This window comes from Lissotriton vulgaris, chromosome 3_1 (assembly GCF_964263255.1).
Source record: "Lissotriton vulgaris chromosome 3_1, aLisVul1.2, whole genome shotgun sequence".
NCBI lineage: Eukaryota > Metazoa > Chordata > Amphibia > Caudata > Salamandridae > Lissotriton > Lissotriton vulgaris.
In genome coordinates, this window is record NC_141689.1 from 1,444,670,447 (window position 1) to 1,444,687,826 (window position 17,380).

Sequence of the window (17,380 nt, forward strand, 5' to 3'; positions counted from 1 at the left end):
GGCATGCGTTGTAAAAGCATGCTCTGTAATGGATCTTGCGTTGTAAAAGTTTTGTTGTAATGGTAGTGCGTTGTAAAAGTTGTGTTGTCATGGTTGTTTCCCGAAAGGCACATTAGGTAGCAACATGCACCAGAACCTGCAAACTACCACCATTAGGCAGCAGTGCTCCCTTCGGACTTGTTTTTTGAGCCACTAAGGTTGTCCATTTTTCAAACATCATTTTCTGGAGCACACGTGTCCCGCTCGGTTTTCACCTAAACTAGCGAGATATTTATGGTGAATGTCCCTAGGATTGCTCCAGTCCAACAATCATTGGAAACCAGGGAATCACTCATTAACAAATTGACCCACTGGATTTGGAGTGTTGGACACTGTTATCCAGCAATTTGAGAAGGTATAGTTTGTGCCAAATGCTACCCTGCATCTGAAACAAAAGGGTCTTACATAAAAATTACCTTGAACAGTGTCACTATAGCAAATGGGCTCCTGTCCTTGGGTCTCAGACCACAACTACCATTTGGGTGCAAGATTCAATTTAAAACTGCACCGCCTGTGAGCTCTGTTTCAAAAACCCTAAACATCTGTGACGGGGGACCCCATATTTAAGTACTCCTTTATCGAATACAGTGGACACTATGAACACAAACCAAAAAAAAATAACTATAGTAAAAGAAGTCTCTGGGGAGCCATCTGAGTACCGTCATTGCCCTGGCAGTCCAGCTGTGCTCCATGTTAAGACTTCTATCCAGCGGGCAGTTAAAGTTTTCCCACGTGCATCCCAAGATATTTTAATTTTAAACATTGCCTTATATCATGTTAAAGAGCTGTTAGTGATCGATGTGTGTAAAAGACCTGTTGCCACAAGCAGAGACTCTCCCACATTGTTCTTTTTGAATAACTTTTTGAAGTCATCAAAAGTAGCAAGTATATTATACTGGGTGGCAACTTTAACATCCGCTTCGAACCCTCTCCCCTTCTGATTGAGTTCTGTAAGGAGGAGGGATGCCTATTTAGTGTGCTGGGAATTTACCCCCCCCCCCTCAGTTAGGCCGTTTTCTAAGGTACCCCATCAGATGATCGAAGTCATCCCATCACACAGATTTAGGGCATGTAATGGGTGCTCTCCCTCTGATAGTAGACCTTTACCAACATTTCAAAGAGGCCCTTATAGTAAGCCATCTGGATTATCTTTTCATCAATTGGCCTGAAATGGTAGATTTGATCATGAGCTGTTAACTCTTCTTTTGCAGGGGCAAATATCGAATTCCTTAGTATCCGTATTGACAAAGGAACAAATGATTTAGTCTTATTTAACAATAATAGAACAGTTAAGTGGCACTCTTTATATGCCAACAGTACTGCGTTGGACTTTATTAGAACCATCACTTCTTCAACTTTTGTTTTTTCTGATCTTTCCCTAAAGTTTTAGTGATCTCAAGTCTAATGATTGATTTAACACCAACTGCTGAGCCAAAAATAGGCACTTCTAGAAGCGGTTAGGCTGGAGAAAGAGGAATGATTAGTCTCTGGAAACTATAGATTAACACTAAGGCCTCAAAGAAGGGGCATGGGATACATTTATCATGGAGGACTTGCTTGAAGCAGCCAGAGCCAAAGACACCAAACTCTTTTGGCATTAGCTAACACATGAGAGTGAAATGGGGTATACAAGACCAGAATCTAATATCTTACTTAGTGACTGAGAGTTTCATTTTGAATCACTGTTTTCTTGTCAGTAGAGTGCTCCTTCACACCCTCTCCAACCTCCTATACCCTCTTCCCCAACTCTTCTGACCAATCCTTATCTTTCTCCCTTATTGATACTGAAGACGCCTTGACCTCACAAAAAACTGGGAAGGCCCCTGGTCTCGATAATGTCCCAGTAGAGCTTTATCATTACAATTTTGATTTGTCGCTACCCTATAGTAACATTTTAAGTATTGCAATTCTTCAGGGAGGCCCATGTCTGAAGACCTGGAAAGGCACAGAAATGGTCCCCATGTTAAAAAAGTGTTTGTAAAATGACCCAGCTAACTACCGCCAGATTAGTTTAAAGGATAGCCTGCAAAAAAAAAATCAGCATACAAGTTCTAAACAAATTAACAGAAAATTCCATTCTAAACAAACACTTGTCCGGTTTCCAACAAAAATGTAGTGCAGTCGATCAAGTATTCTTGTTTCAACTAATCCGGTGGAAAATGGTGCTGTTGGGCAAAGGTAGCCTTTATGATGCATTTATAGATCTATGTGCAGTGTTCAATCTTGTTCCAAGAACCAAGTTGTGGGAAGTCTTGTCCACTTCAGGAATGCCCCCAGATTTGCTATCTATTATTATTCACATGCATACAGATAACTTTGCTAGAGTACGTGTTGGCCGGCAAGGGGAACTCACGCCCAAAATAGATGTCAGTAGAGGGGTGCAAGTGGTGTGAGCTGGCCCCGGCATTATTTTTGCTGTTCCTTAGTTGGTGTATAGATTCCCCATCCTGGCAGGGAAGAAAATCCCAGTGTTATTATTCGCTGATGTTACCCTCCTGATTTCAAAAACACTAAGGGGATTGCAAACCCTGGTAGATGATTTTGATTAGTTCTGCAAGCAAAGCAGTCTTGAAATAAACACTTCAAAGACAAAGTTTATGACTCTTATTGTAAAGAGGCCTCATAGGTATAGAATTACTGTGGATGCAAAACGCCTCGAAACGAGTCAAGGTGTTTGATTACCTGGGCGTTAGACTGTCAGAGAGGGAAGGGTGGGGAGAACAATTAATTAAGAATGTGGCTTGTCTAAAACATAGGACTATTAGTAACACTACCTTTTTTGAGGGGTTCAAAATGTCCCAGTTTTTTCAACCCTGCAGGCGTACAGAGCGCAGGCTTCAAGGCTATATGGTGCCGAACTGTGGGGCCATAGCTAAGCTGAGGGACTATTTATCCCAGAGAATCGATTCATAAGATCAGTGCTGAACCTTACGTCGAGCTCTCCCTCATTGGCCCTGTGAATGGACCTGAACCTACAAAAGGCAAGTAATAGAGCGAAGTTAAAGCCCATTCTTTTTTGGCTAAGGATCTGGTCCACAGAAGAACTTTCCCACCATATTGCTGCTCTAAGTGATGTAATAATCTGGCCACAGGCACCAAGGATTCTCTGGCTAAGACATATCCAGACCTTTTTAACTAAGCTAGGTGCAGATAAACTCTGGTTTGAGCCTGGTTCAATCACCTTGGCAGTATAACCAGAGGGCACAACGTGGAGAGCCACTTCATGGGTCTTTAATGAATACTTTTCTGACCAAAAAAATTGCCTTAAGAACTCTGTCCACCAATTTTTAAATCAGGCCCTAAGTCTTGTAGACAAGCAAAGTGCCTGGAACTTGTATTTACTTTTCATTGGGTTACTACACCACTGAGGCAAAGTTACAATGGCTACCTTAATCTTGTGGCTAGATGGATTGCCCCTTCCCAGGCACCCATGAAAAGGCACAGCTTCCGAGCATATGGCTCAAGGCTCCTTTAAAGTGTCTCAACTGCGCTCTTAAGGAGCGACATGGAGAAGCTGAGCACAAAAAGTAGCCTTCTCTTTGGGGTGTAAAGAAACAGGCCACAATACCAATCACTTTTCATAGGATTGAAGGGAGCGCCTTCACCATAGGAAATGTTCACACCCTTAATGATGAGGCTGGTGCTCCTTTATTTGCTGCGATCCGGCTCATTCTCTTGGGGTGTGAGTTTTTCGGGCCTCACCCCCGGTAACAGATACAATCACCTGGCATAGACAGTTCTCCTGCTTTAAAACATTCAGTATTATACAGGGCATCAGTTGCTGCATATGTGGCACTAGCAAGTGCATGCTCTACAATAGAAGGCTGGAGACAATACTCTAAAATTAGTTCAAGGGCCCAAAGTTTTCAGTGGAGTCTGATGCTGGCACTGCCGAATGACTTGGTTGTCAAATACCTAGGCTGCCTAATCGTGGTTCCATCTCATGGCTCTTTCTTCTATCACCATCCACCTCCTGTCTTTTTTTTCTCATATCTTTTTTTTCTCATTCCTGAATTTGTCTTCTGTCACTTCCTTTTTCTTTCTCCCCTTAGTTTCCTTCCCTTGCTCTGGGTCAAAGTCTGATCATGAAAAATACATGTTTGCCCCGAAACATGGGTTACAGAGCCCTGAACGTGCATCACCCTACACAAATTTAGCACTGACTACAGCTGAGTCTCTAGTGCAACCAATGTTGAATTTATCACAAATTGAGGAATTGATGGGATAACTAAGTCGAACTGTCAGCAGCCATTCAGTTGGCATGCATAACAATTCCCCAAGGTTAGTGTGGAAGGCCTCACTGGGAGAACTTGACTTCTTCAGGAGCATAAAACATGGAAACAGTGAGCTCAGAATCAGAAGATCAAGCCATTTATCTGGACATGGGGTGCTAAGAAAAACACCAAAAGGAATAACTTGAAAGTGCTTCAACTTGAAGATAAACACATTTATCAAATTGATAGGTTGGTTTCTTTGTTATGTTATGTTATGTTATTTTTATACTTCTATAGCGCACGGCCACTCCACGGAGTATCCCGGCGCTTTATCGAAGGAAACCCAACCGAAGAAGGGAGAACATAACACTGAGAGGACGTGCAGACACAGGAAGCAGCATCAAATTAAGGGAAAAGCCATGTCTTAAGGGCCTTTCGGAAGGACAGAAGGCTAGAGGTCTGTCTCAGAGAGATTGGGAGGTCATTCCAAGCATGAGGAGCTAAGTAGCGAAAAGACCGTCCTCCTGCTCTAGCACGCTTGATAATGGGAACACTCATTTTTGATAGGGACGAAGATCTGAGAGATCTGGGGGGGTTATACCAGGACAATCGTTTGGAAATATATTTGGGGCCTATGCCATGTAAGGCCTTGAAAGTCGTGGTCAAAGTTTTAAACAGAATCCTTTTAGCAATTGGAAGCCAGTGTAGTGTTGAGAGAAGATCAGTGGCTCTGGCTTTTCTTGGTAGACCAAAGATGGCTCGGGCTGCAGAATTCTGGGCGATTTGCAGATGCCTGACCAGATATTTGGGAAGTCCCAGAAACAAAACATTAGCATAATCCAGCCTAGAGGCAATCAGAGCCTGGACAATGATTTTTCTGTGCTGGATAGAAACTAGAGGGAGGAATTTACGAAGCATCCGAAGGATGCCGAAACATTTCCCAGTAAGAGATGAAATATGCGGTCCGAAAGATAGCTCGTTGTCAATCATAACTCCCGAATTTTTGGCTTTCAAAGACGAACTAGTGGGAGGAAACATATCTTGCGGCCACCAGGGTTTCCAATCAGGCTCAGAGGTACAGCCAAAGAAGAGCAACTCCGACTTGTCGGAGTTGCACTTCAGCCCATGACGTCCAAACCACTCAAAAACAGCGCTCAAACAGCCCTTGACCTGGGCACCGTCAAACAAGCCATCTTTGTTGCTTACAAAGAGGAGCTGGGTGTCATCAGCATAGGTGACAATCCGGTGAAAGTCTTTAAACTTGGCTCAATTATTCTAGTTTTGACATGAAAGACCCTAAAACGTATTACCCAGATGTAGGTGATGAGAGAAATCAAGAACTAGGTGTAACAAAAGAAGTACCATTTAAACACAGAGAATGAGGTATGTTGAGGTCAGTTGTCTTTATATCAAGGTCAACAATTTTGAACCACGAAAATAACCACATTTGCTACACCATCAACCTAATTTTATAATTACTATTCTTAATTTCAGATATACTTACATTAACATTCTAGTGGGTATCAATGTAGTGCATGCAATATTTTTGTCTTGTGATATATCACATACAAGACAGTTACCTCATCCAGTAGGTTTACTTAATTAAAGCCGATGTCAACTGAGTTATTTGCTAACACAAGAGTGCTAAAGCATAAACTCAAAACGAGAAAATAAAATGCATTAAAATACTGGACTTAAAGACTTGCCTGAGCTATCCAAGATACTTCAGGAAAACCTCTTGGTTTAGTTAGAATAAAACCTTGTCAAATATGCCATGGGATGCTTTTGTAGATTATTACAGTTTTTCAAGTAAAACGGTGAATTCAGAGTCATCAAGGAATATCTGGAGGTACATTTTGGGTTACTTAATTTTCGGGCCTGAAAAACCTTGCTTATTATAAATAGATTTCAACCCTAGGGGAATGAGTCATCCTGCACAAAGCAGTGCATAATCTACTCTTATAAACCGCTTATTTCTAGTCTGATACAGTACCACGTGGTTCCAATTGTCCTGGCCAAACACAGCAAAAGACTATGTTTTACATTGCATTTGAGAGCCCTTCTACTGTCACTACAGTTGAAGTTCTTTCTACTGCAAAGCAAAGGAGAGTCCTTAGATTATGCCTGTTACTCAATAGTCATAAGAGAGATACCACCAGTATACTGGAGATGATAGCACACTATTTCCATTATGTCTGTATAGGAGTATATTTAATAGAGGAACTCACTTCCTTAATGCCAGGCTAAGTCCTTCTATTCTGTCTATGATTACATAAACCTAATAGAAAGACTACCTTTGGCAACGCAAGTGATGGTCCTATGTTTCAAAGATTGATGAGGGAAGCAGGGTCGGTGGTGACAGTTATTGCGGTGAATCCTATGCAGTGCTTAATTTGAGCCAGAGGTTTCTGGTGCTCTGCCGCTGCACTTAATCATCAACACCGGCACTTTTCCTGAGCACCAGTTAAGGACACATTCATTTACAAGAATATTTTGTGATTTGCCCAGAATCACAAGATGTTCAGACGGCACAGAGATTTGAACCTGGTTCCCAAGCTCTGAAGTCGGCATCTCTGGCTGTTACGCTACATCTTCTCCACACTTTCATGGTTAGTAGTTGGGTCTGTTTTAGGCGGCGTTACAGGAGAAAGGGGCTGTGCAAGCTGCCCTCCTGACGAGAACCCCAACACTTATTTGTTTACAAATTAACCACTGATTATACTTACAGTCGTATGAGCAATGTGATCCCTGCACTTCAAGGGGATTTTAATGTGAAAGCTGTAGTGAGGTCTGGCATTCCACACAAAACAATAAAACAAAAGACCTAGGGAACCTTGGAAAATGATGTCCGTCTTTGAACCCCCAAATACACCCAGAGTATTCCATTGCATTTACACCTTATAGTTGTGCCACCACATTATTTCCTGCCTTTAATAGACCACAGAATCCAGATTTAGCACTTGATCCTTCCAGATGTGGCACTGTCCTTAACCTTCCTTGCCTTAGACCTTGAGCCTAGAGAGAAACAGCTTCAATTAGAGAGCTAGGCGGGCAGCAGGCTGAAACATTTGTCTAACCCATATTTACTGCCACCAATACAAAATGTTTTTGTGATAAAAAAAAAAAACGTAATCTAAACAGTGTAAACACAGTATGTGTTTATGGACAGTCCTTAGAACTGACTGCCTTTTTATTACAGGAAAGTTTTATCATTGTCAACAGGGCATTCTCTCCGGCTACTACAGCAACATATTGCTGGCCGTCAGATCTCCATTTTCTAGTATTCTGAATCAAGATGAGATGGGATGATGAACGGTGGATGGCGAGTACATTTGTTGATCTCAGTAAAGGGCAGATGGCAGGAAAGGCTGATGCTTTCTGATTTACTAATTAGGAACAATTTTCATTTTATTTGTCATGTGCCTCCTTAAAGCACTATAAAAGTGATGTTTTTGATCACAGGAAAAATATTGCTTAATCTAAGATTTCCCTTTCCTATAAGTCCTTACATGAGATTATATTTGTAATCTGTGAATAATTTGTATAAGAACGTGTACTGATGCCCGAAGTTCTGCTCAGAAGCCAGTGGCCATTGCAAAGAAACGTCAGCGCACTGAAGACCATGACTGGTAGTTTTTCATTAACTACTAGATACTCCCCGCCCTTTTATCTCATTCTTGCAGGTTCTTGCTTTGAAATACCAAAATGAAAATGAAAGGAAATACCAGCATTTGTAAAGAGCACAGCTACCTTTCTACCTTTGAGACGGTTGTGCCATTTTTTCTTCCTTTGTCTATCTGGTCTATGGATTTTTCCCTCTCTTGAACTCGCTAAATATCTGGTGCAGAAAAATAAGTGCTGGTCCCCAAAAATAGGTTCTGGTGGCCCCCACTGGAAACCACCGGCTCAAATGAAGCAATGTTTGCGACCTCAATGATGCACGTGTCTGGCTAATTCAAGCATACAGTGCTTTTTTACTCAGCAGGCAAAATATGAATACGATACCAGTGGTCGAAGTGTATTAACCACAACACGGGAACTGTGATCCTGGGTACGGAGGGGCGGTGCCAGCGAGTGTGGGGAGGGTTCAAAGAGGTGGCTAAAAACAAAAAGGCTACTCTGAAACCTTTTAGTTTGCCTTTCATCTACATGTAACCACATAAATAATGCTCTAATCTTAAATGAAAAATAAATGTACCTTAGATTTATTTGTGGGAAATGCATTTTTATTGTAGGACAGCTCGGCTGGTTAATGTGATCCATTCAGATGTTTGAGGGTGTGACAGGATGGTCGCTGATTTGAATCCTGACCGGTACACTGGAGACATAGTGATGTGTATTAGAGGCAAGAGGTCAACGCCTCTGACAAATTACACTGTGAATAAGTCATTCTTTTAAAAAATTGATTACACACAGTGTAACTAAGCTGTCCCAATATGTGCAAACACGATTGTTTTTAAACGTTTCGGGCGTGTAAACATTTAAGTTTTACCAATACATTGAATGGATCTAGTGCAAACCTTTTTTATGTTTCCATTAAAAGGACACATTTCAGATGATATCAATTAAAGACTATATTGGCTCCCAAGCACCATTTAGATTTTCCATTAACCAGTTGCCCATATTTATATTTCTTTCAGGTAGCAGGCATCCCAGAGAAAAGGCTTGTTTAATCTTCAGCTGGTTCTTCTTTCTGATGACAGAGGAGTCCCATCTTTTCCCCTTTCAGCCTGTGGCATCTCAATCATTAAGGAAAGCTTGTTTTATTAAATAAAAAGGATGGGATCTGTTTTTATCAAGTTAATAAAACTTGGGAATGTCATTCCCCTATGGCCCTGCCCACTTTGATCTCTGTATGAAACCCTCCATCCTTTAAATTCCAGTTGCATGGATATACCATGGTGTACATGGTCGATACAAAAGGCCGCAGCGCTTTTTGTGAAGCAACATTGCTGGTATAAGTTCAATACCCATTAGAGAGGTATCCATTTCATGAAAATCATGATCACAATTCATACCAATTGGTACTTAGCTGTTGAGCTCAGCAAAAAAGCCTAAGAACAGATTGGACATGAAACTGATCCAGCCTGTGAGTTCCCAGAGGCAACCCCCCCTCCATTGCTGTTAGAGACATGCTGGCGGGCCGCATGGGGAAGCTCAGAGACAATGCCTGCACGAGGCACCTCCTGTGGATAAACAAGGGACTTCTTTTTTTGCTTCCAGCACTGCCAATCTGGCATCTTACAAGTACACTAAATTCACAATTAACATATTAAATTAAGCATTTACAACTTGGGCCATCCCGACAGCTGATGTAATTCGACAGTCATTCAGCCGGAGTAATTCGATGAATTTCCCAAGGTGCTTTTTAATTCTGCAGAAACATTTACCACATCAGTTTCATTCCCTTAAGAAACAAGTCTACTATAAAATTCAGACAATGACCTTGTTAGAACTTAATATCAAATCAATGCTGTTTACATAAAGTACTGTGCATCATGCAGCTACAATCTGTTATGCACAGCCTGTGCCCTGAAACAGCAGCTCTTCTCCACACCACAGTTTGTGCTGTGCTGGTGAAACTGACACAGGTTTCTTTTGTCATCCTAAACATAATGTTTGGCACGTGGCATCACTCTCTCTATATAATGCAAGTAACAAGGACCCCCTGAAGAGTTTGATAGTTCTTGGTTCAGGGAAACAGAAAATGTGTACATAAAATCATAACATTAAGAATAGGGGTAGTTACAAAAAAGGAATTCTAACAAGAAATTTAAAAAAGTATATATGTCATTTTTAATAGTTATTCAAATATAAAAACAAATCTGACAATACATTAATATTCAATCAGAAATTAGTGCATAAACATATCAAAATGTTGCATTAAAACATTACATAAAAAACATAAGCATTAATATTCAACACAGTCATTAAAAGATTAGCAAAAACGTGGCAAATTAATAATTTCGACGCGTGTTTCGGCGTACTGACAAACGCCTTCTTCAGGAGCCACAGTCTATATTAATAGCTGGTCGCTATGATTTCTACTGTATTTGATGATGCTTCAACCACTGGTCTAAACGTAGCAACAGGTTTTGAATTATAGAATAATCCTTAACAGATACAATGGCAGTATGGAAATGTAGTCGATGGTTAATCCATTATACGAGAAAAATTATCAAGTGTTTTTCCGGTAAAAATGCTCATAGAGTCATGGGGAGATGTAAAATATCTTCCTTTAGTGCTGTATTGGGGCCTCACGATAAAACTGGTACATTAAGATCAGCGTTTTCTCCCTCACCGGAAACAGTTCTAAATAAACTTTCAAGCCGACATAAGGAAGCCGCTTATTCATAAACTCTTTGCCGTGTTTCAGGAACGTATAGCTGATCCATGACTCATTGAGTGGATACCAGACGAGAACCTGAGGCATAGTTTCCACTGGTGCAGCAGGTGCAGTGACACCAGGGTCTAAAGGGTTAAGGGGCTCACAGAACCCTGAGCCAAGGGGCCCATTTCCATTATTGCAACAGGACCCATGACACATGACAACGCTGCTGACCAGAACCACTGTTACTAAGTACACAATATTTATCTATATGTTGTTTCTGTAACAGTTGTATGTAAGAACTACAATTTTTAGTGATCTTAGAAAAGGCCCCCTCTCTACTGGAGGTAGCAATGCCTGCATGGCTATTTAGGTAACAAAAATAGATTATGGGCCTGATTCACATAAGTAAACTTACACTCTTGTATAGGTTTACTCTTTTTCAGTATTCACAAACAAACTATTAAATAGTAAGTTTATGACTTCAGAGACTCTGCAGTCAAGGCGAAGAATGCCACCCATATAAAAGATAGGTCTGTTCTATCTTTTTATGTGTGGAGTTCTCCATTTTGATCCAGCATAAGCGAAATACATTTTTCAAGTTTAGTCTCCACTTCACTACTTACTCATCTGTCCTGCTGACTGCACTGGGCACCTAACAGTTACATGGATTTCAGTATTATCCTCACCTCAGAGGTGAATGGTCATCTGATGGCTCTTCGCCAATAGAAAGGGGGGGAATTAGGATGTCGAAAACCACAATATTAGCCACCCAATGAGGACCATTTCACAAGTTTGAAATCAGATTCAAATGTACTACTCTCAGGACCATATTGTAAAAATAAATTATCACAATGGGGAGTCCCACACTTCAAAAGAAATTAAGTCTAATTAGAGTGATACACACTAGAAGCTCTGCTACTATGACACAGAATGAAAGAAGCAGAGCTTGATTTTCTGAAAAGATTTGCTGATTCTCCCTTCAGCACATTTAGATTAAGAGAGTAATTCAATACCGTTTCAAATAAAAAAACATCAGGTCACAATAATAGACTCAGACAATTTAGATAGTTAGTTATTGTATTAATGTTCCAAAATGTATACAAATAAGAAATGTCTTAAGCATGTCAGTCAAGAATATTAAAGCATATAGAATTAGCCCACATGTTTATTCAAAAGTTCAAATGTAAAGAGGGTGGTTTTAAACAAACATCAGATACAAGATTATATGCTTCTACCATCATTAGAGGCAGAAAAATAGTTCAGCTCTATCTAAAATTCAAAGCAAAGGAGTAAAATAATCAATTTTAAAGTCCTCTAAAGAGAAGTCCATCAACATTTGCAAAAAGAAGCAAAAATCAATTATTTCAGCAAAGAAGAATTCAAGATTGACTGCATGAATGCAGCAGCATTAGCAAAATGGCAGCCCGCGATAGGATTTAAAGGACGGTTATAAAAATCAAAGGAAGGGAGTTTGCTCTCTCTCAAAGAAAGGAAAATAAAACAATGCGTTGTCCCAAAGAAAAATGAATAGCAATGCCTTGTCAGAAGGGAAAAAGATATGGCATTGCATTGCACCAGAGGAAAAGAAAGTATGGCAATGACCCTCCTTTGGGGTTTCTTCTTTTATAGTCCTTATGACTCCTTAATAACGTGGTGACTACTCGTGACAAGTCATTCCATCGTATCATTAGTTTAAATATGTTGTCACAAAATTAATTTAATTACTCCGGCAAACTTTCCCAATCTCTTCATGTGAACCACTTGGCTTTCCGGGACTCACAGGTTAATCAACAGTAGAAAATATACAATGTAACAAACTATGGCATCGGGTATGATTTGGTTTTCCCACCAAACCATTACACCATAACTAAGAAAGAATGTCCTTTGTATGTATACTAAAACATGCACAAAACAAATAAAGAAACATTTGCAAAAATGTCAATGAATTATTATACTTGCTAAGGGAAAATTGCAGCTCAAGAATGAGCACTTTTAAAGCTTAAAATGCACACATAAGCTCTAAATGAAATAAACTTAATTGGAATCAAAAATAATTCATCAAATCATTATTTCTTCATAAGAGAATAATAATAACTGTTTCACCAATGAATTATTACATGAAAAAGATTAGCATTAGCTATGATCTACTGCCAACAAATTTCAACATCCATAAATGTAAATTATTCTTAAAACCCATTTTACTAAAATCATTTGTACATATTAAAAATCAATGAGGACTCTACTACCACCTCTGTAAATTTCAACTTTCTAGCTAATTTTTTCTCATAATTGCACCACAATCTAATTATAATGCATTTGAAATGAAAGGCAATAGAACTGTGAGGCCTCATCTTTAGATTCATTAGTTTTCATCAGTATGTGAATAATAAAACATAATTTCATAAGTAATCTTGTTTTGAAAATCTATTAATAAATGTTGTAGATATTTAACAATGTACTTTCTCCTTTTCTAACTCTTCAAGCACGCTTTTATGGTGCTCTTACTTCACTTGTATCAATTGTATTACTTTGTGTATTTTGTGCAATGCACACATTCAGATTTGTGTGCCTTAATTGGTATAGCGTAATGCAATGTGGTTTTTAAATATCTACTCTGTCAACTTTGACTGTGCGGTCTCCACAGTCGTAAAGTTACTCCTAAATCATTTGTTTGCGAATACAGAACAAAGAGTAAACTTACACAAAAGTGTAAGGTTGCATTTCTGAACTGGACCCAGAGTGTAAGTGGTGAGTTTCTACAATCTTGCTTTCTGTATGTATAAGCGTGGCTTGATAAATATATACGTACATTGTTTGTCAAACTCTAGAGCTTTGTATTGGTCTATGTACTCCATGTCAGTCAGTTTCTCGTTGCACGTTTTTTAAAATGTGTCCGCTCACTTTATCTCTCCATAATCTTTTCATTTCTCTTTGTTGTTCTCATTTATTATCTCTGTTTGTCTGTGTCTTGATCGTTGGGTGGTTTACTGTATATTATCTTATTTATCAACCCACCTACTAAAGAATGCATTTATCATCAATTTGACAATCTTTCTACACACCAATCTGGCTTTCAATTCATAAGTGCAACAGACTATAAATTAACCTATGTATTCTTCTAACTAGCTACCTAACCCAACAGACTATCCATTTATCTACCCATGATTCATTCCATCCAGCCATTACTCACAATTGGGTCACCAATGTAGCAATCAGTCAGTCAGCAAATCTGGTTATCTATCTATCTATCTATCTATCTATCTATCTATCTATCTATCTATCTATCTATCTATCTATCTATCTATCTATCTATCTATCTATCTATCTATCTATCTATCTATCTATCTATCTATCTATCTATCTATCTATCTATCTATCACAATATATGTCACAATAATCTGCAACTGTACCCATTAATATGTGGGCTCATCAATATAGCTAATTGTCAATTGAGCAATATGTCCACTAAATACATCCATCTGCCCATCCTGCTGTTTTGAAAGGAATGTGGTATCCTTTGTTAGGGCAAGTAGACATGTTCTCATGAAATGAACTGTGGTAATGGTCCAGAACCTCACTGAATTCTCATTTTGAACCTATGCAAAAAGTCTTGTGGGCAACCTCACAAAAATAGTATTGAAGCTAAAAAGAACAGTGAGCTTGGCTTGGCTCTAGTCAGCACGTAGCGCTTATGTCACAAATAAATGCCTCACCTATACACTTCTCTCTTATTTTTGCAAAAGTACACTCTGCTGGTTCTCACTATCCAGAGGATCTGTTTGCTCCTGAAAAGTGCAGGTATTCTCCCAATAAATGCATTACAGGAAGGCTGAGAACTACATGTACTATTCCTTTCAAATTAAAGAAGAGCGGGTACTTAGTCGGCATGATCTGCCCTTTTAAAGCACTAGAATATGCTATGAAAATTATAGCTGATGTCCCGTCCACCACAATGTAAGTGCCTTATGGTCAATGGTATGTTTAGTACCACAGACGAGACTGCAACCACATTTTAATGAAAGACCGTGCCCACCAAACTCTAAATTTGGCCTTTAGTGATAACCTTCCAGATTTGTATATCTAAATGTGATCCACTACAATCTGTTTTAATGATAAGAAGAACCCTGCGACATCCTTATGTTTCTTTATTTGCTATGTATACAACAATGAGATGAGGACATTATCACCAATAGCTAAATCCCAAAATGATTTGTAAACTTTTTCAGTTAAAGATCAACTTTCAGAAATTTAGAAAAGCAGATCATAGAAAGCATACATTGAAAGTTCAACTTACCAGCCTGATTGGTGGTCACATTTAGAGACACAAACTGCCTTCCCCCAGGACTTAGTTCTGACACTCCATTCTCTGCCTCAATCTCAAAGGTGTAGTTTGTGTGGGCCAACAAATCCACCACCATCACGGAGGTGTTTTTCAAGCTGCTTTGCATGGGCAGATAACGTACATGACTGCCACACTCCTCGCACTGACTTGAGTGGGCAGTGCACATTTTGCACACAATGTTGTAAGCCACGTCTTTCCTTCCACCGGTGTCAGCTGGCGGGATCCATTCCAGAAAGACACTGGTCTCATTAATATTGGAGATGGCATTCCGGGGAGCTGTTGGGGGCCCTAGTTTACAGAGAGAAGTTTGTTTTTTAATTGTGCTCTGATCCAACAAATCATTACTCTTCCTGACTTCAAACAAAACACAAGTGCAAGGAACATTAAAGATACAATCTTCCAATTCACAAGAAGAAGCACAACTTTCTTAAAACCACCGTATTGGCAAAAATCCCAAGACACTCGTTAATTAACAAATTCACATAATTGAAATGATTGTCTAAATATCTTTAAATACATCAATCACATTTACCTATATATTTAAAATCCAAATTATGCTTTAGAAACAAAACAAAATGAAGCAAAGTGACTACAAAATTCATATTTCTGGGTGATATTATATTTGATTACTTTGTCCTGGTTGAGTAAGGGGAGGTACATAGCAGAACCACCACATCCAAAGCCCTACAGATAGCATCACTTTGAGAATACTGCTGAAGGGGGCAAATTATGGATGATATAATTTATTAGAAGCATTTCTTAAGTCATTTGAATTCAGCAGCTATATATTGGAAGATTCAACACTGAAAATTCAGAGAAATTATTCACTGATCACTCTTTGAGCAAAGTTTATTAAAACACTGCCTCTATTTTTTCAGCTTTCTTACTATTCTTTTTCGGCCTTTATGGGACTTCAATCATGTTGCAAAGTTTGAGCAATTTTACTATAATAGATTGATGACCTTTTAAGGAATTGAATTCCACCATTTGAGCCTGCAGATGCTTTTAGTCCATTTATGCAAAGACCTGCTACAAGAGCCAGAAAAGGCCAGGTAATGTCTCAAACATTAGGGCCATTTTACACCAAGTTCACAGAGGATGCAACGGGCATGTGAACCATTGTTTTGCTCCCCATGGCTGATGCTTGTGTGACCGCTTCTGGAATACAGATCATGTCGGTTCTATATGTTCACGAATGCAATATCAAGGCATGGTTTGCTCATTTGCATGGAGATGAGGAAACACTCTGCCTCTTTCAAAGAGTAGGGACTGGTGCTGGGAAGTCTTAAGGCAGCAGATAGAGAGGGAAGAGCACCCAAACTTTATACCTGAAAAGTAAGATGTACCGCACACAAAGATATTATGACAAACTAGAGAAGGGGCATTTTAAAATGAAGTGGGCAATGTAGTCATGCTGGTTCTACCTAAATCTGTCAGATTGCAAATTGACGTAGAATCAACCTGCTCAGTATCTCAATGGAGAGGCATATAATACCTCACTCATTGCCAAATGGAAAGTGGACTTTGCAAAACAGATGCTGAACTACAACCAGTTCAAATAAGTCTCACACAGACTAGTCTGTAGAGTTCCGCGTAAACATTCATCCTGTTTTACATATTTAAACAAAAACAATTACATTCATGAGAATTCATTCTACTACAAATACTTGTAAATTAGCTCACAGGTATCGCCATCTACCTTGAGAAATATGCCACGGGCAAATCATCCATGATGAAGAACTATGAAAGGGGGTAACACCTAACTATCAAACAATCCAACATATATTTGTACATAATGAGGTAAGGCATAATCCCCTAATGACAAACTTTGCTGATTTCACTGTCTAAATACTGTTACCAGAATCCCTCTCCCCACCCTAAAAGCTTGCTGTCTGAATAGTTCAGGTAAAGGAGGAGACCGTGTTAAGACTCTCTTCTTAAAACCATACCCCAGCATTAAGAAGTGTCGACTACTGTGGTGACCAGTTTCATACATTTGAATGCAAAACGCCGTGGCTTAAGTAGATTCCTCCACTCAAGTCATGGCTGCATATTTGGACTTAGCCAGTGTTTTTAATATTTGTTTGCTTGTTTAGGCAGTCTGCTACTACAGGCTGAGCCTTGATCAGACAGCGCCCTGGTCCAGTTTAACTTCTCTACCACGTTTTGTTATAGCACCCCTGGGAAAGTGTTTAGTACAGGTATATAGAAAGGTGACACTCAAAGCATTTAAAATTCTCAACTTCAGCCGGGATAAAAAGTTGGAGACTGCAAAATCACCTGTGGATATATGGTTCCAACATATTTGAAAATATGTACTCTTTCTAAATCAGATACTTGAAAGAGACAATAATCCCTGATTCTGGAGATAGATAGTGAAGTATGAATGAAGCACCAGATGTAAGACACTGAATTACAAATAACAGCCATGTAAATGTCTTAGGAGGTTCAAGT

At 39.3% G+C, this 17,380-nt stretch overlaps 1 protein-coding gene across 5 annotated transcripts in view; it reads right to left on the minus strand.

Moving 5' to 3' along the window:
• The window catches only part of EPHA5 (EPH receptor A5), a 726,990-nt gene that overhangs the window by 301,506 nt on the left and 408,104 nt on the right, over window positions 1–17,380 (minus strand). For 3 of the 5 annotated variants that reach the window (XM_086961927.1, XM_086961926.1, XM_086961928.1), the window contains exon 5: window positions 14,879–15,214. The exons of the other annotated variants lie outside the window; for them this stretch is intronic. In XM_086961927.1, the coding sequence (XP_086818053.1) occupies window positions 14,879–15,214 (336 nt within the window). The remainder of the gene's footprint in view (window positions 1–14,878; window positions 15,215–17,380) is intronic. 5 annotated transcript variants of the gene reach the window in all.